Source organism: Bicyclus anynana, chromosome 8, assembly GCF_947172395.1.
Source record: "Bicyclus anynana chromosome 8, ilBicAnyn1.1, whole genome shotgun sequence".
NCBI classification, from domain to species: Eukaryota; Metazoa; Arthropoda; class Insecta; order Lepidoptera; family Nymphalidae; genus Bicyclus; species Bicyclus anynana.
The window spans coordinates 403,979-427,314 of NC_069090.1; the positions used below are offsets into that span (position 1 = coordinate 403,979).

Genomic DNA, 23,336 nt, shown 5'->3' on the forward strand with positions numbered 1-23,336 from the left:
AACATGTCATATTACAACCATTTGTAGATGATACAGTAGAGGTATTTGTAGAGGTAAATCCAGATTTGCAGTGCATATGAGGTGTGTTTAGAATGCATCCTATAGGAATATCGACTACGTACCAGTGTATATACAATACATATTATGTAGTGGTCAAAAATGTATTTCCACTAATGTGGCAATTTTAAAACCGGCATAATATTTTGAGGAAAAAACAACAAATGTACCTACAATTAAATCAAATACCTATCGAAATGACTTAAAACTGCATCTATAGATCATCAACTCTACATACATTCTCTCCTTGTTTTTAATATTTTTAAAGAAATCCAAGCCTCAAATGTCGAGTGCCAAACAAAACTTAGACATACACATACAGTGACGCACTTTCCCGAACGAACGTAACTTTTTCTCGTTTAATATCAAAACGTAGAAAGTCGGTTAGTCGCGCGCCGTGCGATGTGGCGTAATCGCGAATTAATACTGACTGCTCGTAGTCGGCCTGAGCAGTGAGCTGAGCAGTTGGTCTTGGTTGTAGACTTGTCGTGTAGACGCTTGGGTAGTGATGTCTGATAAAACTATCGATAGCAAGTAGATATCTATCTAAGGCGAACTAACTAATACAACAAACGTTTTCATAAATATCCAACATGAAATGTTTACAATTTTCAGGTACTCGGTTTTCCCAATTTAATTTAAGCCATCCCTGTGTTAGGACTGAAAATTTTGTTTGTCCCGATACTGGGATGATACAAGGTAAAAACAAAAATTTAAACTGGTTTTCTAATAAATTAATTGAATCGTTTTAGAGTTTTAACTGGATTAACAAACAAGAATTGATTTTTCGACTCGTATTTAAGATATATTCAAAACTGCTTGTAAACTTGTAACTTTGTAACAGTTTATTACAAATGCCTATGTCGCAGGACAACCTGACCTACAAAGTGGTTGCTAAAATTATATTTTATTTTATTTTTAGTTGAATTTAAAAAATTGTATTAATTATAAGTCAAAATGTAAAAGGGCAGCGAATAAAGGCTTTATTATTATTAACAGTTTATTGCAATACCTGTAAACACCAAAGATGCTTCATGAAGCGCTACACCATACTGTGGAACATGTTGTACCTAATACGCCATGCTACGGAACAGCACAGAATAATTTATAACAACTAGGCAATACATTCATACTCTAGCAATCCAACAACAACGAAAAGGGTACGCTATAAAAGTCCCTTGCAAAAGCTACCCATACGAGTACCTATCCCAACGAAAGACTATTGACTCAAACTTCCCGATCATGTGGATATTCGGCAATCCATACCTGCGACGTTAGACGATAATCACACTAATATTATAAAGGCGAAAGTTTGTGTGAAACTGTGTATGTTTGTTATTCCTTTACGATGCAGCTACTGAAGCGATTTGGATGTAATTTGGGATGGAAATAGATTTCACTGTGGATTAACACATAGGCTTTAACTTTTTATCCCGGAAAAATCCATAGTTCCCGGGGGATTTGTGAAAAACTGAATTCAATGAGGTCGAAGTCGCAGGCGAGCATATAATGGTGAGATAGAGCTAATAAATTAGAGACTTTTATTGAAATTTCTGCATATAACAACACTAACCATACGTATTGCAGATATAGAAATTGTAGTTTCTAAGCTTTCCCGAGTAAAGGTTTTTAACAGGGTAGGTTATACGCAAAATTGTAAAATAGAAATTTCCACCTCCAATTCGGGTACTTGATGAGTCCTCAGGGTAGGCAATCATTTCTGCATCTATGGAGCGCACGCCACTGCGTGTAACACACGTAACGTTTATGTGAGTTTGTTTCCTGTTTGTCATTAAACTACTGAAGTATAATGAATAAAATATTTTATTGTTTTTTTCCTTATAATAAAGTACATGTGTATAATAAACCAGCTCAAAGGTGCTATTTTTTGTGTTTACGAACTATTACCTAATTCAAAACACATAACAATAAAAAATATTCTAATATATCTATTTTTGGCCTATGATGTTCATATCAAGGCTTTTGACTTCGTCGACCCTTCAAACTTCAACAAATAATCGATAAAAATACGAACATCACTACACATATTACTAAGCAATAAAACCACTTTGTCTAGTGTCCCCCGGTCTTGTACAAATTCTCAGAGGAAATTAAACTTTAATACAATAACAATAAAAATTAAATTGCATTAATGTACGGAGTGTTGTGAGATAAGTCGAAGATTTGATTGTTTCCATTTAGAAATTACAAGTAACAACTACATATTGCCGAGATTAGAAAAAATAGCCGATTGTGAGAACAACACGTATTCTATTACACGACCTTGATTGATATCTGCTATCGACCTTTTCTTTACGATAAAAAAGAAACCATGGCTGAGTTTTTTTTTGGGCTCTTCTCGGACCAAGGTGCGTTTACAACCTTATTACCTTAAGGTTTTAAGCAAAGAAGATAAATTAATTTATTTCAAGTATTAAGCCTTATAACTTATAACTTAAAATAATTGAATTTTAAGTTTAAATTTAGATTAAGTTAACCGTAGCAGAGTCACCACAGGTGGGTTGTTCGAGCGCAAAAACTTCAAGGGATTATAAGCTATAATCTAGAATACAATAAAGAACAGAACCTCTCTCTATAAGCGTTTTCTTTGGGACCTTCCCTTATAGGAACGTAGGACGCGTTCGAGGCCTGGTGTTTTCTGTCTGTTCGAGGACCGGCGAAGGCCGAAGACCTTAAGCAAACGTTGATTGCGTTGACAACATTATTATTTCATTTATGTCATCGCCCGCTTCGTTTAACGAACGTATTTTGGACATGTTTGTTATGATAACCTTTAAAGAGTAAGAAGAGATCAAAATCACTAGTTGGTTGGGGTGATTGGCACTTTTATCACTATTGACCTGTATTTTATTTTTTATAGTAGTGATTGACAGATCAAGCCAAATGTGGCCCACTTGCAGGCTAAGTCACTATCTTTGACGTATGCTAGATGACATATTATACCAAATTGAGATTGTCAATGTCATCCGGTTCATAATGGTGGATATCATACATTAGGTAGATGACATTTCTCAATTAATCTGATGTTTATTTTAATAGGTTGAAAATAAAGACCAAAATAGTGAATACGCCAACTGATGGTAAGTGATGATCGCCCATTGACAATGCAACACTTCACTGGGAGTGCAAGGACCACGTCTTACAAAGTGCCAGTTGTGTACATCAGTCTGAGGATTACGAGCATCCGCTCACTAGTAATAATTCTTCTTAGTTGGCCTAAGAATTGAAGAACAAAATCGCAGAGTATACTTAAGAATCAAACGAAATTACCTTGTGATGTTTGATTCCAATAATGTGAGCGTCGCTGCCAACAACAATGACAGAGGTAGCACCAGATCATGTCTGCTGCAGTAAATAATTGTTGTTGACAGTGACACGAAATATAATAACAGGATGTAGTGATATATGTTAGACAGCACATCTTCTCCAACTAAATCGTCCAACTAATAAATCGGACACCGATCGTATCAGAGTCGCGATTCACTTTCGATTATATATGCAAAAAGTTGTCCAACTAAACAGTAATCGTTTACAATTATGTTGTTCGATAGTCGGCCAACTAAGAATTGTAAGTAAGCGGGTGCTCTAGTGTGCCTGTGACACCTTACACCAACAACCACGCCTTTCAGACCGGAATAGCAATGCTGCTTAGCGGCTCAAAAGAGCGTGGGGCTGTAGTATTTACCCAGATGAGCTCGCTCGCTAAAAGCACTAAACTACTTAACCTGTACTAACTAAAATAACACCCTTTCTAATTTAATAACAGAAAAGTTACCTAATCTAAACTATTATGCTAAAAACCGAGTCTCTCGGACATAAAAAAATCTAAATATACCTATATATTACACTCGTATACAAATCCTCCTCCTCCTAACAAGTTATCCCGCATCCATCTTAGATTGCATCATCACTTACCATCAGTCGAGATTGTAATCAAGGGCCTTGTAAAGTATTAAAAAAAAAAACAAAAAAAAAATAATATTTTAGTACTTATTTGCATGCATATTTTTGACACTTTGTTAGTGCATATAATCCGATGGTTATTACAAGTAATACACGTTTTAGCCCGACCAAGTCTAAAGTGCTTGTCACAAAGACTTATTTATTGGGCTGAAGCTGATACTGCCTCACATGCCAGCGCTGTTGCTGTTCATGAATTAAATAGGTTCATTATTCGTTATCACGCTGTTATCAATCGGCCTCGATTGTTATGCAAGCGGAAATCGAAACCGCGACCCGCCGGAAGAGCGACAGAGACCTTTGTATCAAAGCGCCTAGAGACAGTTAGGCGATAAACGTCTTCAGAGCTACTTAATGAGTTTCCTCATATAGAAATGTCGCCAATTGAGAGGAATTTAACAAATTAGTGTGCTTTATAACCGGTAGGTGCTGGGTGGAATAAAGGCTTTATTTTAAATATAGGTTCTGACTTCTGGTGATAGTATTTATGCTAGGTTAGTTATGATCCTACGGACAAATAGGTCCGATAAGTTCGACGTGTCTGTCTGTTGCATGTTGTTGTCGTAGCTTTATAACGAACTAGCTGACGCCGCGCGGTTTCACTCGCGTGGTTCCCGTTCCCGTATGAATACGGGGATAAAATATAGCCTATAGCCTTCCTCGATAAATGGGCTATCTAACACTGAAAGATTTTTTCAAATCGGTCCAGTAGTTCCTGACATTAGCGCGTTCAATCAAACAAACGAACAAACAAACTCTTCAGCTTTATAATATTAGTATAGACGGGCTGAGGTGCTTTTTTCTTTGATGACATGATTAAGATGGTCACTTAACATCAGAAAGAGATTCAGTCGGTCAATTTACCGTTGAATAAAAAGTAACTTACTTTTCTGCTTCGGTGGCCAACATCTCCGATGTTTCGCCTGTAACAAACAATAACTGATTAGGTAATACAAGACCTAGCTTACGGTTACGGCACGATGTCGCATAGCGAGGGGTACCTACAGTCAGTGTTATAAAATGAATGCTACTTCTATTAATTGCCAATAAATATTTTTATGGTATAAAACAGGTAATATTTTTTGAAAACTCAGTTTGATCAATAACTCATTAACATAATCATTTTGAGCCACGTCCACTGTTGGACATAGGCCTTTTGTGAGAACTCTCAAACACCAGATATTGCCATCATGGTGATGATAATGTTGGCAATGTCTGAAAAAGATTGTAGTGTTTGGAAGTCTCTTCAAGAGGCCTTTGTCCAGCAATGGACGTCCTCGGATCGAAAAATATACTTTTACGGTTTTTCTAACTTCCATGACTCGTTCAGTTGTGGATAGTTGAGTCCGGTCCACTCTCTTATATCGCATTGCCATCATACTTACTCTTTACCACAACAGTGTTCTTCAGTAGGAAGGGTTTCAAGTGAAATTACAGGAAAATCAAAAGTGAAACGAGTGTAGAAGCGATATCATACTCCTCAGCTCATGGCCATAAAGATACGATATATCTTTACGAGCATAACATGAAGCCAGACAAAATGATATCATTTTTTCTTGTATTTAATCGTAAACTACAAGTATAAACAGCAAAAACATGTGTTTTTCAGAAGCGTCTTTTTTCGACTAAACAAACACAAACACACAACACAAACGTGGTAATACACAAGACAATACTGACATCAGTTTGGACCAACAGAATTCAGCTGTGTGGTACGACAGAAATTTAAAATTTCTCGAAATATTTCAGAGCAAGACTCTAGAGTTATGCTAGATATTCCATTCTATGTGGCCAACAAATATATACATAAGGATTTAAAAATCAACACTAAAAGAGGAGATTGCTATAGATGAAGCAATGCGTACCAAACAAGAATATCCAATCATGTTAATGAGTTGGCGTTGAAACTTGTAGGCTCGGGCAGTGGCACTCATGAGAGACTGAAGAGGCAGTTGTCCCTGTAAGTGCTGTTATATTTGACGGCGAAAGAGGACAGGGACCCTCAGTGTTTTTAGATAGCATGGGTATGGTGACAGTCGCTTGTATGACGTTTATAATACGTACTATTATCGTGAATCGCGGCAAGAGTGAAACATACTGTCACCCGCACAATGCTACATGAAACGAACTGTTGTGTAGGGAAACGCTATGCTCAAATCACAACAAAAATACCTAACACAACTGAATAGCTCTTCGTGATGTGACACAGATTGTCATGTTGCAGGAAACATAAGAAAAAAAATTGCACATTGTTTAAACTTATATACATAACTTATATAGGTCGTCCCTAGAAGAATTTCAGCACTTTTCGGAGGCGATAAACTGCTATCAACGACTTTAAAAGCCACTTAAAATTGTTATCAAAGTGATAAAATCTATTGTGATGATTGTTTAGTTACCAAGTTACGCACATGATGAATGACAGTGCGCGTTTCAAACTATTTGAATTAGGGACTTATAGATGGACCGGAGAGTCCTGAGAGAGAGACGAGAGAGAGAGAGAAAACCAGAATGAATGAAGGATACCTCTGTGGCGTCCACTTCTCTCTGAACCGAGGCAGGCGAGGATCGAGGCAAGTTATTCCCTCATAACAGTCATCGACCGCGCGGCACAGACGAGTGAGAGGAACGGGCGGTAAACAAATAAATGAATAAACAATACGCATGCCGCTCGATGCTGTCTCGTTCCCCTCAATCGTACCCAGCACCCCTGTATCGAGTCACACGAGGACCGAGGAGAGTTATGTAATCTTAACTAAGTCGTCACCTGCGCAGTACAGGCGAGCGAGAGGTGCGGTCGGAAACGTGAATGAACGAAGAATACGCCTGCTGCTCGGTGCTGTCTCGTTCCCCTCTATCATACCCTGCACCCTTGTATTGAGTCAGACGAGGAGTGAGAAGAGTTATGTCCTCATAACTGAGTAGTCGCCCGCGCAGTATAGGCCAGCGAGAAAGGTGAGGTTGGAAACACAAATGAATGAAGAATACGCCTGTTCGCTTGTTCTTTTGAAGCCAGTTAAGGAATTAATGAAAAATGCATAGACCAGATTCATTATGAAGAAAGTGTTTGCCGCTTGCACCTCTGTTGCTCCCCTCTGTTGTCGCACATTGTACCTTTAAGCTACACAGGAGAGATGTCATAGTTTGCCTGTATTTAGTACTGATATTTTCTAAGTCATTTAAAAAGATAAAAGTTTAAAATCACATTTATTTGTTGCAATATGCATAACTAGTTTAAAAACCATCTGTAGTTGTAATCATGAGCTTACTCATATAACATGGTATAAACTAACCTGAGCCTGCAGCAGTGTCACACACTGAATGAATAGTTTTATTGGTATTAATAAAACCAAATGGGTAAACTTGTAGGTCACTTAATTTCAAGTTATGGCCAAAACCTCCTAAGTATTAGCAATACCTGTCTTAGATACAATTTAATTAACCTGCATTAGAGCAGAAAGGTGGGTTTAAGATTCATATCCCCTCTACTGTAGAGGGGGGGCTTGGGGGCCCCTTAGTGGGCTAGACTCATAATAAGTACCTGAGTGTACATATAAAGTTAGTGTAATCACAAAATTAACAAATCCATAATTTACAAGTAGGTACATACATTCTGTTGCCATCCTATTTGTTCATTTCATCTTCTCTTCAAACAATATATTATGTACTCTTATTACCTGTAAAAAAAAATAACATTTGACAATATAGATATTGCTTTGAATTTGTAAATTTAAGTAATTATTAGAGCTGAAACAGATACCAGACACTAAATATTCGGCCAAGCTTGTAGCCTTCTTGAAAGAAAATTTCTACAAATGCTACATCTTTGAAATTAATAAATGTATGGCAATGACATATCCGATTGATAAGTTGATTAAGTGACCTATCAATAACAAATTTTCATACATTGTCATAAATTTCTTAATTTTTGAAGCCTTAACAAATGTAAAAAGTGTATATTTAAACTAGAGCTGCAGGGGTTACAGTCACATTCAAAGAATTTGGATCATTTTTGAGTAAATAATAAATGTTAATAAACTAGAAAACTAAAACTAAAAACTAGTATCTATGTTATCCTATTATTGAAGTGCTAGATTAGTGACTATTGTTTTGAAACATACAATGTAGGGTAAAAATATCTCTATAATGCAATTAAACAACTTTGTTATATTTATAAAAGTGGCACTTGTAAGTTGAGTTAATTGTAAGCAATTTGAATTTCTATTTTAAGATCTACAATAGTAAATGGTTAACAAATAACCCAAAAGTACTATGCCTGGTTAGTGGTTACCTTATGAAATCTTTACTGCCTTTATACTTAATTGTGATCTATTAACATAAGTAAAATAATTACTTACATAAGTATGTTAATAGTAAAGCAAGCTGTTAGTGACATATGTAAGCTTTTTACCCAAAAAGAAAAGGACCCCAGAAAAACATTAATAACTTTATAAATTCTTTGCTTTATGCCTAGCCATAATATTATAATGAATATCGCTAATAATGTGCTTCCATCAACAAAGCACGCCCACTTTTACTTTCAAAAACGAGGTCTATATTGACAAAGGGCATCCCACACGACACTCTTATAAAACCAAGCATATTATTAGCGATAAACAATGTTAATTCAACTTTAGAGTAAACAAATTAAAGCTTAGTTACTTACAAGTGTTCACAGAAAAGTTATTGACCTCTTTATAGGCCAGAAATACACCACAAATACAAATAAATCGCGGAACAAACGATAAACAATAAAGGACCGACTTTCGCAAATGGTTTTTATACGAAATAATAAAGCAATGACGTGAGGAGTTTGTTACATGAGCATGAATATGTTAAAAAGTCTGGTTTTGTTGAGATTTTTATCTCAGATTGGAAAACGAGATATTTTTGATAGAATTAATAATTCACGGAAATCTTTCACGATTTGTTGTTGAATTTAATCGTAATCTGACAATGACAATGACAAACACTTTTAGATTTGACATTGACAGCACCCTGATCTGTCAGCTGAAAGAACGCTCCGTTTTGCCGAAATTTAACAAAGGTGATATAATTTAATATTTAAAAAGCTGTTACCATAAGTATATTATTCAGGCAATAACATTTTGTGGCAAATATAACTATTTCATAATTCTTCTTAATAGCTGAAATCACCACTTTAATGTATTTTAATTTATAGTAATCGATACCCTCGATTGGTACAAAGTGCGTACTGCGTAATCGGAAACTGACGCCTTTCTATTGACGTTGACATCTTTTACGCAAATGTCACAAAATAAAATTGAAAACTACTGTCCACTCGAGTCGAAAGTCGAATCGAAATTCGAATCGGAACGACGTCGAACGAAACCTTTTGTTGACGCATGAATATTGAATAATATCCGAGGTGGAATTACTTACTTCCCGTTTGATTTTATTTAAGTTTTGTTGTTTGATTTGTGATTGTGAAGATGTCCGGCCAAAACGTAAACGTGTGCGATATAGGCGAAGATGTGAAAGAGGTCCTGAAAAAGTTTCGTTTCCAAAAACACACGACGAATGCTGCACTGATTTTAAAGGTAAATACACAGGGTTTACTATGAAATATACTTGGGTCCTTAATTCTTTTAGATTTGAGTCTAATACGTACACGAATTTGGGTTAAGTTAATATTTGCAAAATTGATATATGCACCATAATCGTCTTTCGAAAATTGTTGTGATGCCTACATATACTGGAACACCTTTGAGCTGGTATACCGCCTATCCATATCTATGCCCTGAATACCAAAACACCACTTCATCCCCCGCACATACCACTGGGCCACGGTGGTTGTCAAAAAATAATGTATGGAATGATATTTAAACTATTTCATCTCAACATTAGGAGATAACAGAGAATTGTAGTGGGATAGCATACTATTAAATATTCTTATTAGAATCTTTTAAGGTGACTGCCTAGGAGCGTTCTGAGAACATAAAATTACTAAAAATAGTCAATCATCATCATTATTATCAACCCATATTCGACTCACTGCTGAGCTCGAGTCTCCTCTCAGAGAGGGTTAGGCCAATTGTCCTCTACTCTGGCTCAATGCAGATTGGCAGTCTACACACATGCAGAGAATTGAGGAAATTCTCTGGTATGCAGGTTTCCTCGTGATGCTTTCCTTCACCGTTTGAGACACGTGATATTTAATTTCGTAAAATGCACACAACTGAAAAGTTGGAGGTGCATGCCCCAGACCGGATTCGAACCCACACCCTCCAGAATCGGAGGCACAGGTCTACTGTGAAGTGTAGCTACTTAACTGACTAACAGTTTACAGGGCACATTAACTTTTAGGGCTAGGAACACATTATACAAATGGTAGCTTTGTACTTGATATCCAAAAACAAAACATGTAAGTAAGCCTTGTGTGCCATTTATTGCACAAGCAATCATCCCTTTGAGACAAGAGCACTGTAATTCTGTTTGGTGGCAGAAATAAGCATGGCAATACTAAAGCCCTGTCATGAAACTACTATATTTCTCACCAAACAAATAGTCTCTGAAGCTGCATGCTGAATGGTGCAGGTATAATAGCCTCAGTGAGATATTGTTTTAATACACTGCACAGCCATACAGCTCATTTTCCTCTGTTTATTTGGAGACAACTGTACTTAAGAAGTTTTTATGTATTGAATTATAATCATCATCATCAATCACCAATGTACATATAAATAAAATTGAAGAGACTGTCTCTGTTAAGTGTTCAAAATCTACCCAAGAAAGATAGCTAGAATATAGCAAAATAGAACATTTGTTAATGAACTTCCTCCTTCTGATGACACATAATCTATAACCAACAGACAAATGGCTCAATGTTGTATGACAGATTGCTGTGTAACAGAATAAGAGATGAGAAAAAAAGACTGTCTCTGTTTAAAAAAAAAATATGCTATCCTAAGTGCTTATTATATTCACATACTAAAAGACAAACAAGCTTTTTAAAAATATCTGTTTGTATGTCTGGATTAATCTCTGAAACATCTAACCCTATTTCATTTACTAAAATATAGGGAAGGGTATTGAGTTGGAAGAAAAAACCCATGTTCCTTCTTCGATTTGTGAAAAACTGAACTCCACGAGAACAAAGTTGAGTGTCTAACAACTATTATAATAATTGTTGTAATCATCAAATGGAAGTGACTGTACTCTATTTACAGGCATTCAGTAACTTTTATACAATATGAGGATGTCACACACATGAGTCAGTGTTATTGATTGCTCTGTTTCTGGGCACTGATACCCTGTTACTAATAGTGCATTGATAAATACTTTGTGTTATCAATATTTACAAAAGCGCTTAATTATTTTGTGTTGCAATGTTGACATATTTCAGAGATTGTTGTATTGACCTCTCTGGTAATGCTGTGGTTTAACACAAAGGCCCTGTGTCTTCTTACCTAGCTCAGCTTAGCAATTTAGGATTCTATATTTTCTTAATTGGCTCAGCCTGTGTAGCCAAGTGGCTCGTAAATTCTCTTTCTATGATCGCAAATGCTTCCAAATGCTTGGGAATGACATTTGCTATCGACAGGTCACGTGATCAAGATCATTCCCATACATTTTTCTAGTTTTCGAGGTGTTTGTGATTGTAGAAAGAGAATTGACATGCCACTTGGCTACAGGGACAGGTCTGGTCGGATGGTAGTAATGGTTACCACTTACCACCATAACCGCAAGATAACTCTTCTAAGTTAGCCCACTACCATTTTAGACTACATGTCTGTTAACATCAACTGAGACTGCAAGGATAACATGTGATTGACTAAAAAATAATTAAATCTTCTTAATTATCATCATTATTATCAACTACTGTTTCATGTTCTAGGTGAACAGAGAAAAGCAAGCTCTAGAAGTAGACGAAGAGCTGGAAACTGTGGAGCTGGAAGAGCTGCAGGACATCTTGCCCTCACACCAGCCCAGGTTTATTGTGTACAGGTGGGTTACCTATCATCATTATTAACCAATGGAAAACTACCGCTAAACCTAGGTCTATGCCCAGGTGCAGGTGTTACTGTTTTATTCTCGACATCCTATAACCAAAACTTAAGATAAAACAGGATTTTTTTTTTGTATACTTTTTGCATATTTTCCATCCAAAGATGTAAACATTATTGATAAAAACTTATTTGGAAATTGGCCATGGTTTTTGAATTAAAAAATTAGGCTAACTAATGGGATGCTGTAATGGTGTTTCAGCTATAAGATGGAGCACAGCGACGGGCGCACGTCGTTCCCCATGTGCTTCATATTCTACACACCGCGCGACGCACACATGGAGCTACAGGTGAGTAGTTTCTGTTGGGGATCACTCTGTAGGCTACACTCCCTGCTAATACACTAGTGTTTCAGACACAGCCTATCTACAGAAAGAAGCCTTAAAGGAGGGCTCAACAATATCTATCCATATCATAACAGAAATGAGGAGATTCAAAGTAACTACCAACATAACTCAAAGAGTCATTAAGGTGTAATTACAATGGGTGAGGCACATAGTTTGAAGAGCCGATAGGGCTGCAGTTGGATGTGTTTAGTACCTGAAACTGAAGTATTGGTCATGCCCTCACTAGGTGAACCTTATGACATCACAGGTTGCAAGATGAAGACGGCTGATGACTGTGGTACATAAAATTCCTGATAAGGAGTCCAGCAGTGTTAGTCCATTAGCTGACAATAATGATGCTGCTAAAGTAGATAAGTATGAAAAGTCAAATGAGCTTAGTAGTAGTATTTAACTTTCAAACACCATTCAAAACAAACTTAGTCCTCTTTCACGCATTACAAATGCGGTATGACAGAGTTCGGAAAATACGGAAGTCTTCTTCGCTCTTACACGCGCATTCTATTCATTGTAAGAGTGAAGCCATGCACACGGTGCGGTGCGGCGCCACGCCGGGACGTTTTGCCGCATCGCACACATGTGGTGTGCGGCGCCGTGGCAGAAAGTGTACCTGATATTTAAATATGCAGGCCGACGCGACACCACTCCGGCGCCGCGCTGCTACTGCACAGTGTGGCTTCTCCCTAAGACATAAGCCATATTGCCCACTCTTTGCTTTGTCGCCATATCCCGCCCCCCTATACCCGCATTGGTGCCAGTGACAGGACCGCAGGGGAAGAAGCGAGGAATCTCTCGTTAGATGATGTCGCTGCCCCACAAAAGAGGGATAAAGCGGAAACAGGGACAAGGACGAAGAATAAAGAATTTTTAATGAGTCAAAAAGGCGGCCCGAGAACACGCGAAGAGCAAGTACCGGGTCCGCTCTCCCACTGATTCGGCCCGAATGACTGCAAAGTCGAAGGGGCCATGGGAGGTAGTGGGTTGCCCCCCATGGGAGGTAGTGGGATGACTCTATGACAGATTAGATGTTGTATAAGTATGTCGGTGATACAGGTGATGTACGCGGCGACGCAGCGCGCGCTGGCGGCGGCGGTGGGCGCGCCGCGGCTGCTGGAGGTGCGCGAGATCGACGAGCTCACCAACGACTGGCTCAACGAGAAGCTGCGGAAGTAGCGCGAGCCGGCGCCTACTGATCGACCAACTCAACATGACCTCCGCTGCACCGTCTTTACGAAGTAGGTGTACAAATGCATTACATACAAATCAGTCGACATTGGTAGCGCGGTCTGTAAAGCTCTTTTGTACTGCATCTGATTGGAATCCGAAACGATCTGAGGGCCTAGTGGTAGTTTGATACTGTGACGATCACATTAACGTAAACACGAATTTCTAAGGAATTGAAACAGCGCTATCTATATTTAGTGGCACTACTGCACAACTGTTTCAATTCATATAAATTCGCGTTTATGATAACGCGATAGTAACGGTATGAAAACATTGTTAACTCCCATTAGGTACACAGAACTGAATTAATGCTAATGCTTAATACATATGTTAACGGAATTTGGAAAAAAAATTAACAAGGTTCTGTTGTCAAACATTCCAAAACCACCATGTAAGCCTTGTATCAATAACTGGTATACGCCGCGCGGTTTCATCCGCGTGGTTCCCGTTCACGTAGGAATACGGGGATAAAATATAGCCTTAGTGGATAAATGGGCTATCTAATGCTGGAAGAATTTTTCAAATCGGACCAGTAGTTCTTGAGATTAGCGCGTTCAATCAATCAAACAAACAAACTCTTTCTCTTTATAATATTAGGATTAAAGAGACAGATTTATACTATGTAATTGAAAAGCAGCCTATATATTAATGCTGGGTATAATTTACCTCCATTTACAATTCCATTTTAGACTGCATCAGATGAGATACTCAGGACCTATAGCTTGGCCAATTCCTGATGGGCCGGGAGGGGGGTAGCGATGCCCTGCGCGCACGATTTCATACCCGCGCAGTCCATCCCTCTGATCCGCGCGCATGACTTCACACTCGCGCAGTCCTTCCCCCCGTCGCCCGCTTATCATGGGCGTGTCGTTAATGAACTTGCCAAGCTATAACTAGTTATTGAATAAAAAAAAGTAGAAGGTATGTAGTCTGTACCTCTAGTTGTAGTTACATCTTATTGTGTTCACATGGAGAGACAAAGAAGCAATATAATTTATTGCCTTAATAATTGTATACTCGTAAGCTTGCCAAGTTGCCATTAGACTTAAAAAGGGTTCCGGTTTTCTATGTATGTACATTCGGAACCCTAAAAAGAAGATCATTCCAAAACTATTAATTTTTAAGCAACATTATTATATAGAATACAAATGACATCTGTAGATATTTCGTTGGCGCCAATTGTGGTGGAAAATGGGAAAGAATTTTCCTTTTAAAAGAATATTTAAAAAAAAAAGTGTTTTCACTTATTGGAAATACATAATTTATCTTATTGTAATGTGTGTAGTATTTTGCTAGTATTTATTGTACCGCTAACTGAAGTGATTAAAAAGACAATTTATTATAGAAATTTATTTTATTATTAATTTATTATGTAAGATAATTAATTTAAAATTAATTTATTAAGTTATTCGATGTTACCATTTGCTTTTAGTGCTAGAACCTACGATTTACAAATATTATGTACATAATAAAAGTTATTTAGTAACTGACGACTTCAATTTGACAACGGAGAGTAAAAGTATCTGCTATGTTTTGAATACCTGACAGTTTTTGACGGCCTCCGCGGCGCAGTGGTATGCGCGGTGGATTTACAAAACGGAGGTCCTGGGTTCGAACCCCGGTTGGGCATATTGAGGTTTACTTAATTGGTCCAGGTCTGGCTGTGGCTAGTTACCACCCTACGGGCAAGGCAAAGTGCCGACAAGCGCTTTAGCATTCCGGTATGATGTTGTATAGAAACCGAAAGGGGTGAGATTGTAGTTAGGGCTCAAAATATTTTCATTAAAATGCCTCGACAAACGAAAACTCTTGCTCGGAAATCATCAATACATTTAAAAAACCTCTTTAACCGAATTAAAAAAAAAAAATTTATAAATGTTGGTTACGTCATAACTTCGTCATTTATAAACTAAATTTTGAAATTTCTTTTTTGTTTGAAACAAGTATATTTCCAGATTGGTCCCATTTCATTTTCATAAAAATTTGGTTAGTAATTTTCCATTAAAATCAAAATAACTGAAATACGTCTTTGAAGTCGGTACCATTTTTATATTAAAAAGATTATATAAAAAAAGATAACCGATAATTTATAACAAGTAGGTAACTAATGGTTAACTCTCAACTTTTATGACATGGCCATTCAAGCCTGGTTTGATTCTTAGAGGCACACCCTTTTGGTTGAGAAAGCCTGGTTTGGTATAATCGTGGTTTCTAGCACTATTAATATAAAAGGAGTCCCAAATATGGACCTGTTTTTAAATTTCAGAATATTAATATTTTAAATATGTGTTTAACACCAGCACGTACTGAGGAACATGACATTTTATAGTGATGTTGAAATGCATTTATGAATATTTTGTATTTGTGGATAGATGATAGATATATATAAGTGAAACTGCGATTTGATAACGTATTTTATTTGTAACAATATTTTGTGTATAAATAATAAATTAACATTTACAAAATATATTTGTTCTTTATTTTATTTATCTCTATAATAATAATCTAATCACACAACTGGTATAGGTACTGCAGTCTAAGTTATTGTCAAATCGTGGAGTATTTTGATAGATTATGCTATCAAAATAAATATAAAAAGCTTTGACAAAACAAAAAAATAAAATGTGAAGTTGAGTGCGATGTACCAAGGGTAGTAATTTTGTATAATTATTACTTGTGTCTCCGAAAAACATATCTCAGTCATTGGTAACTCTTTGCTGGTAGCTTTCCGCTTTGACCTTTTGGAATTCGGTTTTATTTCGTAAATATTTCTCAAAATCAACATAGTTCCTCATCGGCATGTTATGATAACTGGTATTCACGCATATGCCGACTAACAAAAGTCGAAATCGGAAAAAATGCTTGTGTAATCATCGTCAGCCGAAGTAAATTTTTTATTCGGTTTCTCAATCTAATGAGTATTTTTAAAAGAATATTAAATAAATATTCCCTTTGCACCTCTATTCATTGAAGCATGCGTAGGAATTGGGGACGACCACAGAACAAAGGGCGGTTGGTATGCGCCTAAGGCTATCTGTCCACCAAAGCGGAGCAAGAGAGTGTAGCGGAGAAACAGACTAATGCGGAGCCGAGTTGCAGACTATGTTAAATAAATAAATGTTAAATTTAATTTATTTCCTTCGCTCCGCTTACCGGTTTTATATGATTTTTTAAACTATAGCTCGCAAGTCTCTGTCCACTCAAAAGGAGCCTCGCTGCTTCGTTCCGCTTCGGTGGAATGGCAGTCTTACTCTATTTTGCTCTGAAGTCTGAACACGAGACGTACGGCTACGCAGTATAGTGTACAGTGTACAAAATAAATATCTCAGCGGGGTTATAGGTAACCTATAACCTAGTTCCTGCGCGTTCCGGCCTGTTGTCTATCAAAATGTCACAGCAGATTAGAAGTAAGGCATATATATAGGACCCACTAAATGGACAGCTGTTTTCAGTTTTCTTTCATATCCCATTCCACGCTTAAATAGACAGCCGCTCCGTAAATTTTTATCTCCCTCTGACACTCAAGGCACTGAGAGAAGGTTTTATTCAAACCTAATCCCCATAACCTTTGCCTCCTTGGTGCTGCAGTTGCTCAAGTCGACGCCATGTTGGAGCAGGTCGGCGTAGGGCATAGTGGCGATGACCTGGTAGTTGCACTTGGCCGCCAGCACCTGAGAAGTCGTGGCCGTGAACACTGTGCACGCTGCTTTGATGCCGAAGGCCTTCGAAAGCTCTTTCCTGAAAAAAATATTGATTACCTAAGATTTAGATTTAACTTACACCCTCAAGGATGCTCCAATGCGGCAGCTTTTGCTTTGGCGAGCGTATGCGAATAAGGTAACATGCTCTTCGAGGAAGCATAATTATAAGATGGTTCAACGGGCTGTGCTATAATCCAGAAGAATTACCTGGCGTCTATCAGCCGCGCGCCAATATTCTGTCCCCTGTGCTCAGGCAGCACGGTCAGTCCACTGGACGTGAAGTATTTGTCCACGCCGTAGTACTCGAACACGTCAACCAGTTTCTCCGAGTATACGATGGCCTTCAGGCATTTGCGCCATGATTCACCTTTCACCTGAAATTCATGATTACAATATTTGAAAGGCGTATAGTTCTCCAATATCCATTATTGGTTCTCCAAGAAGTTGGAGCGAGCTCTAGTGATGTTCCGAGAATTTCTTATTGTGGTAGTTGACGTAATAAGTTAATGGTCCACCAAAATGGGCAACATAAGTATCGCCTAAAATATAAGAACACTTGGAGATGGCAGGACGTGCCCTACGCCCTACAATATCCATATCCTGGGCCCGTCATCCTGATGAGTAGATACACCTGTGTTATCGTATTTTACAGGTAAGCATGCCTTTAGACCAGAATACAACAGGTGACGATTCCTATTATCACAAGTTTGATATACTCGTAGTTAGGACTTATTTCTGACAACCATAGGTATGTATTTAGATACCTAGGTATTCTTCAGTCCGAAGTAAAACAGTTGATGATTCTTATTAGGTAGGTACCTACGTATTTTGTCTTTTAAAGTCGTGAGGTAAATAGGTAGTTTATTTACCTTTGATATGTCTTCCTCTGGCTCATCCTTACATTTGACCAGCAGTATGTTGAATCCGACCAAATCTCTGGGTTCGCCGTTCACTTCCGTGAAGCATGCCAAGGAGATCTTTTGTGATACGTACTCCTCCCAATTGTTCCGTATCGTTTGGATTGATTCTGGATCTGAGGCTATACCTGAATGAGATAACGTTTTTAAAATGTACCCTGTCTTTATAACCTAACTTTCAACGTCCAATTCCCTATTCAACTTGACGGAAAATCTGTATTTTTCTAAATTATTTAACTCTATGCGGCATTGCGCTACGATTCAATGCTACGAAATTTTATTTATTTACCAGCACATTGGTATTCACGGTCCATATACACTAGTTACGAGGACGTTGATGAAATTTTGTATGATTTATGAGCTTGAGATTTACCTAAGGCGTGACAAATGGGCTCATCGCGTATGAACGTTTCTTGCATCATGTCCAAGCATGTTTTCCTGTAAGATTCCTCCATGTCTCTTATTTGGTACCTAGGAAATAAAAATATGATTAATATCTTGGTGATCAGTTTAATTACGTAAGTACCTAAGTACGAGTACCTATATCAGGGACATTTGTACTAAAACGCCTCCTTTTTCCTCTCTGACTGTAGATGTGCCTTTGCTTTCAACAAAGAACCAGCTCCTGCCTCCTAAGTTCGATTTTCAGGTTAGTCCAAATTAGGAATATATTATTTCTAAATTGGTTCTGGTCTGAGGTGGTAAATAGGCCTCCCGCTGTAGCTACAACCTATGCCCCTACATACCCCTAAGCATTGTTTGATGCAGAGGTGGCTAGTTACCACCCTACCGGCAAAGACGTACCGCCAAGCGATTCAGCGTTCCGGTACGATGTCGTGTAGAAACCAAAGGGGGTGTGATTTTCTTCCTCCTCCTAACAAGTTAGCCCGCTTCCATCTTACATTGCATCATCATCAACTTGTAAAGAATAAAAAAAAATAAGAAACTGTCCGAGATATGTACCAGCTGCATTTTGCTGAGGTTAATTCTCAGAAAGTGTAGACTATTTTTGCCATGATATTCAGAGGCATTTAGTTTTTTCACAAAAGGGATTAGGTAGGACGTGGGTAAGACTGAAAGGCGATGGCTGGTAACTGCAACTCGTTATCCGTTGCTAACAATATATCAATATCTTTGTTGTCGATGCTACTTAAACCCATATACCTATTGCCTAAAAATCCTTTCTTGAACCAACTTACATGACCGGCGGCGCACCGTCTCTCTCCCGACCTTTGAATCTGCTCCACACGCGGCCGACCGGCACGTCCGCAGGTCTCTGCCACGGCATCCTGTTCACATATACATGACTGCTTCATTTCATTCATATCAAGCTTTTGTATTTGGGGTCTACCTACGAAGGTACTTAGTATCTACATTCATACTTTCCCACTTAGCAATTAATATAGGGAAACTTGTTTACTTTTGTTGGATTGAGTAAAAAAAAAGTTACGACATCATATAATAAGTAGATATACCTAGTAGGTATGGTTGATAGTACACAGTATATACCAAGTTTAGATCAGGTGGCCTACCAACAGATAATACCTACCTTCGATTGTGCTTATATCTTTTAATATCTTGATATGTTGCATGTTTGTAGGATAGATAATAATAGGTGACTAATATTGATATAGGTAGATATACGTACACCTAACAAGGGCACTGATTTAATATAATGTTATTAATGATATCGGTATTCTACTTATGTAACAAAATGTTTGAACAACGTAACAAGGTAGGTATGGTTGGATGCAATCTTTATGACGTCTCCGAAATAAGTGGAGAGACCCTACGCGCAGGTTACCTATACAAAAATCAGGGCACTCTCTCGTCTCCTAGGCCCATCCGAGCGGGAGTCCCTCAGAGATCGGTGCTCTATATTCACTCTTTACGAGTGATATACCCACTAAGCATCCAGGGGTGCACATCGCCCAGTTCGCGGATGACACCGCACTGTTTGTGACACACCTTTACAGTAGACCTATAATAGTCTGCCTCCAGGAAGCGATAACACACTTAGCAAAGTAGTTTCGCAAATGGAGGATACAGGTAAACCCAGAGAAGAGTGCAGCAGTGCTCTTCTCAAGGAAACTTGCACGCCATTATTTCAGTTTAAAAGAGGTCTCCTTACACGGAGCACCCATCACTGCCAAATATCTAGGTGTGACCTTTGATACCCGCATGAGCTTCGCGACTCACATACAGAAAGCCAGAAAAAGAGCTGCTTATGTGATGGGTCGTCTCTACCCCAATTGATATGTGCCAAAAGCAAATTATCCCTCCGCTCCACGATCACTCTCTATAAGACCTGCATCAGTCCAATAATGACCTACGCTAGTGTGGTGTATGCCCTCCGTCCAAAGGCGACTCTAAAACCCCTTCAGGTCCTTCAGAACCGATTCATGCGTCAGGCCACGGGCGCTCCGTGGTTTGTGCGCAATAACGACCTACATAGAGACCTAGATCTCCCCACAATAGCCCAATATATGAAAAGGCTCTCGAAAACTTATTTTGAGAGAACCGCAACCCACCCCAAACAACTAGTGGTTGAGAGATTTTAACGAAACTTTTTAAATTATTCTTCATACTCCTGGGCAGGTTATAGTATACTTTTCATTACGCTACGATTAATAGGAGCAGAGCAGTGAAGGGAAATGTTAGGAGACCGATAGAAGTTACTCCATTTTTATAGCGATAGTACCTACCTACTGTAAGGGCTGGATTAAAGAGGTCTAAGGGCGGACGAAGTTGCGGGCGTCTGCTAATACATAATAATAATTAAGCCTAACGCTAAAGGGGTTAAAAGGCTTAGAAAGTAATTTTGGGGTGAGTCGATATCAATTTCTAAGCAAATATAATAAATATATAATACCTAATATTGATATTAATATTAGATATTACATACGATTAAGCGGAAGTGAATTTGTTTGTTTTACGTGTATGTACGTTCTCACGGCTAAAACTTTGAACCGAAAATGAATGCTACATTATCAGCAAGTATAAGTGGGTACTTCATTTTTTGGTGAAGGGATCATACATAATAAAAAAAACTGGCCACTCGCTGACGGACACGGCGAAACTATAAGGATTCCTTGTTGACTACGGAACCCTAAAATTATATACATTCTGAATTAAATTCAACAGTACTTACTTTTAAAATTAATTCTCTTTTTAATCCTCTGTATGATTTATTGAGGAGTTCCACCACTCTAAGCCCGCCAACTCGCATTTGAGCAACGTGATGGGTCTAAGCACCATATCCCGTCTTCTATACGGATGGAGGCCTGTCCTTGTAGCAGGCCATTCGAAATGGCTGTTAATATATTATTATTTTATTAAAAGTAAACAAAACAAGCACAGTTTTCCTCATTCTAAGTACACAGTACAAGGTGCTACAAACCTCTGCTATTAGAATACAAAAACATCGCAAAACTTACTAATTAAAACTCTAAATCTGTACCTATGCATACTAACACTTACTTTTTATTTCAAACTTATTTATATCTCACACTTCCTCGAGACACTGAAATATTCAGATCACAATAAACTCAACTAAAAGCACAATTACTAAAAGTAACCTTCGCGTATGGAAAACTAAGCCCGAATGGCTGATATGTTATACATTTGTGTAGATATAGCAGCCGTGTTATCACAAAACGAGCCTTATCTGGACGAGATAAGAGCTGCTCCTCGCTAAAAAACAGCTGCTAAATTTTGTTTTTGTACAACTCATATATGACATGTGAGTAGTGCGCGTTTCCATTGTTATTTAAATTTATTATAATTGTGAAATTATTTAAATTAGGCTTGGTGCAGGATAGGGCAATTTTCAGGTGGCGAAACACAAGCAGCGCGTCGCACGATATATCTTCATCGTAGGTACCTACTAAGTACGATGAAGAAATCATGCCTAATATCCGAACTCTCAGAGATTGCATTACTGACGCAGGGACAGAATGGGACAAACATATTCAATTTAAATTGCCTTGTTTTTAGTCCCATTTTCTACGAGTACTAAGGCAAACAGTTGGCATAACCTTGAAATAGCGCAGTTCAACAATCTCGTACGCCAGTTCGAAGTTACATCGCCCATTCGATCACGACCTGTCAGAAAGGCAATCTCTGAGCGGCCGGACATTGGTTAGGTTTGTATCGATAAAGTATTTACCTATGTACGTACTTTATCCATGGGATAAAATATAGTCTAGGTCACTCGCTAATAATGTAGCTTTCCATTGCAATAGAGTAACAAACAAACAACCCAACAAACTCACGTTCTCATTTAGGTACCTAAAATGTATGTAGTATGTATAGATTGTCAACGTATGTACCTATGGATTTCTTAGAGTGACGTGATAGTCCAGTGGATATGACGTAGGTCCAAGGCATGCACCTCTAACTGTTCAGTTGTGTGCATTTTAAGAAATTAAATATCACGTGTCTCAAATGGTAAAGGAAGGTTGTGAGGAAACCTGCATACCAGAGAATTTTCTTAATTCTCTACGTGTGTGAAGTCTGCCCCACCGCATTGGGCCAGCGTGGTGGAATGAGGTTTAACCTCTCTCATTTTGAGAGGAGACTCGTGTTCAACAGTGAGCTGAATATGGGTAGTTAATGATGATGATCTACTTTACATTAACGCGAGCGGCAAAAGCTTTTTAGTTGTATGTTGTTATGTAATGCTTTTATGTAAATATGCTGTAGTGCATACTTACATAAAAACATTACGCCCTCAACTCCTGAAATTCTGTTTTCTACTTATGCCGAGAGAATCACAATTTTTTCCGAGATAAAAGCCTATGTTCTGCTTCAAGGTCCAATTTATCTTTACTAAATATCATCCAAATCGGTACATTGATTTAGCAGTGTAAAGTAACAGACAAACACACTGACATATTTTCGTATTTATAATAGTATGGATGAACTAACCGCTCGTGCGGCAATGTGAACAGTGCCTACTTAAGGGCACTCGAGCGCATGCAATGTTTGCTGCTCAAGTGTTCACTGTTCAATAATAAATGCTCGAGCGCGCTTCAATGATCGCAGCCTTGATCAGTGATCAGTGCTGCCTATAATTTGTATTCG

The 23,336-nt window shown here is 38.1% G+C and overlaps 3 protein-coding genes across 12 annotated transcripts in view; 1 reads left to right on the plus strand and 2 right to left on the minus strand.

The window, feature by feature from the left end:
- Positions 1-9,073, minus strand: part of LOC112049643 (copper-transporting ATPase 1) — a 52,332-nt gene extending 43,259 nt beyond the window's left edge. For 2 of the 8 annotated variants that reach the window (XM_052883285.1, XM_052883292.1), the window contains exon 1: positions 372-501. Coding sequence is in view for 1 of the 8 variants with exons in the window: in XM_052883287.1 (XP_052739247.1) it covers positions 4,925-4,961; positions 7,649-7,661 (50 nt within the window). In the remaining 7 variants the exon portion in view is untranslated. Of the gene's footprint in view, positions 1-295; positions 502-4,924; positions 4,962-7,648; positions 7,716-8,704 lie in introns of those variants that run through there. The other 6 variants (XM_052883288.1, XM_052883286.1, XM_052883287.1 and 3 more) reach the window with 5 other exon arrangements.
- A 260-nt stretch (positions 9,074-9,333) lies between these two features.
- Positions 9,334-16,100, plus strand: LOC112049647 (glia maturation factor beta). Its single transcript, XM_024087627.2, has 4 exons — positions 9,334-9,599; positions 11,897-12,006; positions 12,268-12,355; positions 13,463-16,100. Exons 1-4 carry the CDS (start codon positions 9,492-9,494, stop codon positions 13,580-13,582), a joined length of 426 nt encoding a protein of 141 aa, XP_023943395.1. The 5' UTR covers positions 9,334-9,491; the 3' UTR covers positions 13,583-16,100.
- Positions 16,035-21,946, minus strand: LOC112049636 (uncharacterized). 3 transcript variants are annotated; one of them, XM_052883294.1, is made up of 7 exons: positions 21,732-21,945; positions 21,403-21,540; positions 19,451-19,540; positions 18,625-18,722; positions 18,204-18,379; positions 17,542-17,708; positions 16,035-17,371 (listed from the first exon to the last, which is right to left on the minus strand). In XM_052883294.1, exons 3-7 carry the CDS (start codon positions 19,537-19,539, stop codon positions 17,176-17,178), a joined length of 726 nt encoding a protein of 241 aa, XP_052739254.1. In that variant the 5' UTR covers position 19,540; positions 21,403-21,540; positions 21,732-21,945; the 3' UTR covers positions 16,035-17,175. The 3 variants fall into 3 exon arrangements, with proteins under 3 accessions (XP_052739254.1, XP_052739253.1, XP_023943373.2); XM_052883293.1 differs by having other exon boundaries at positions 21,403-21,564; XM_024087605.2 differs by lacking the exon at positions 21,403-21,540 and having other exon boundaries at positions 21,732-21,946.
- Between the last annotated feature and the right edge of the window lie 1,390 nt (positions 21,947-23,336).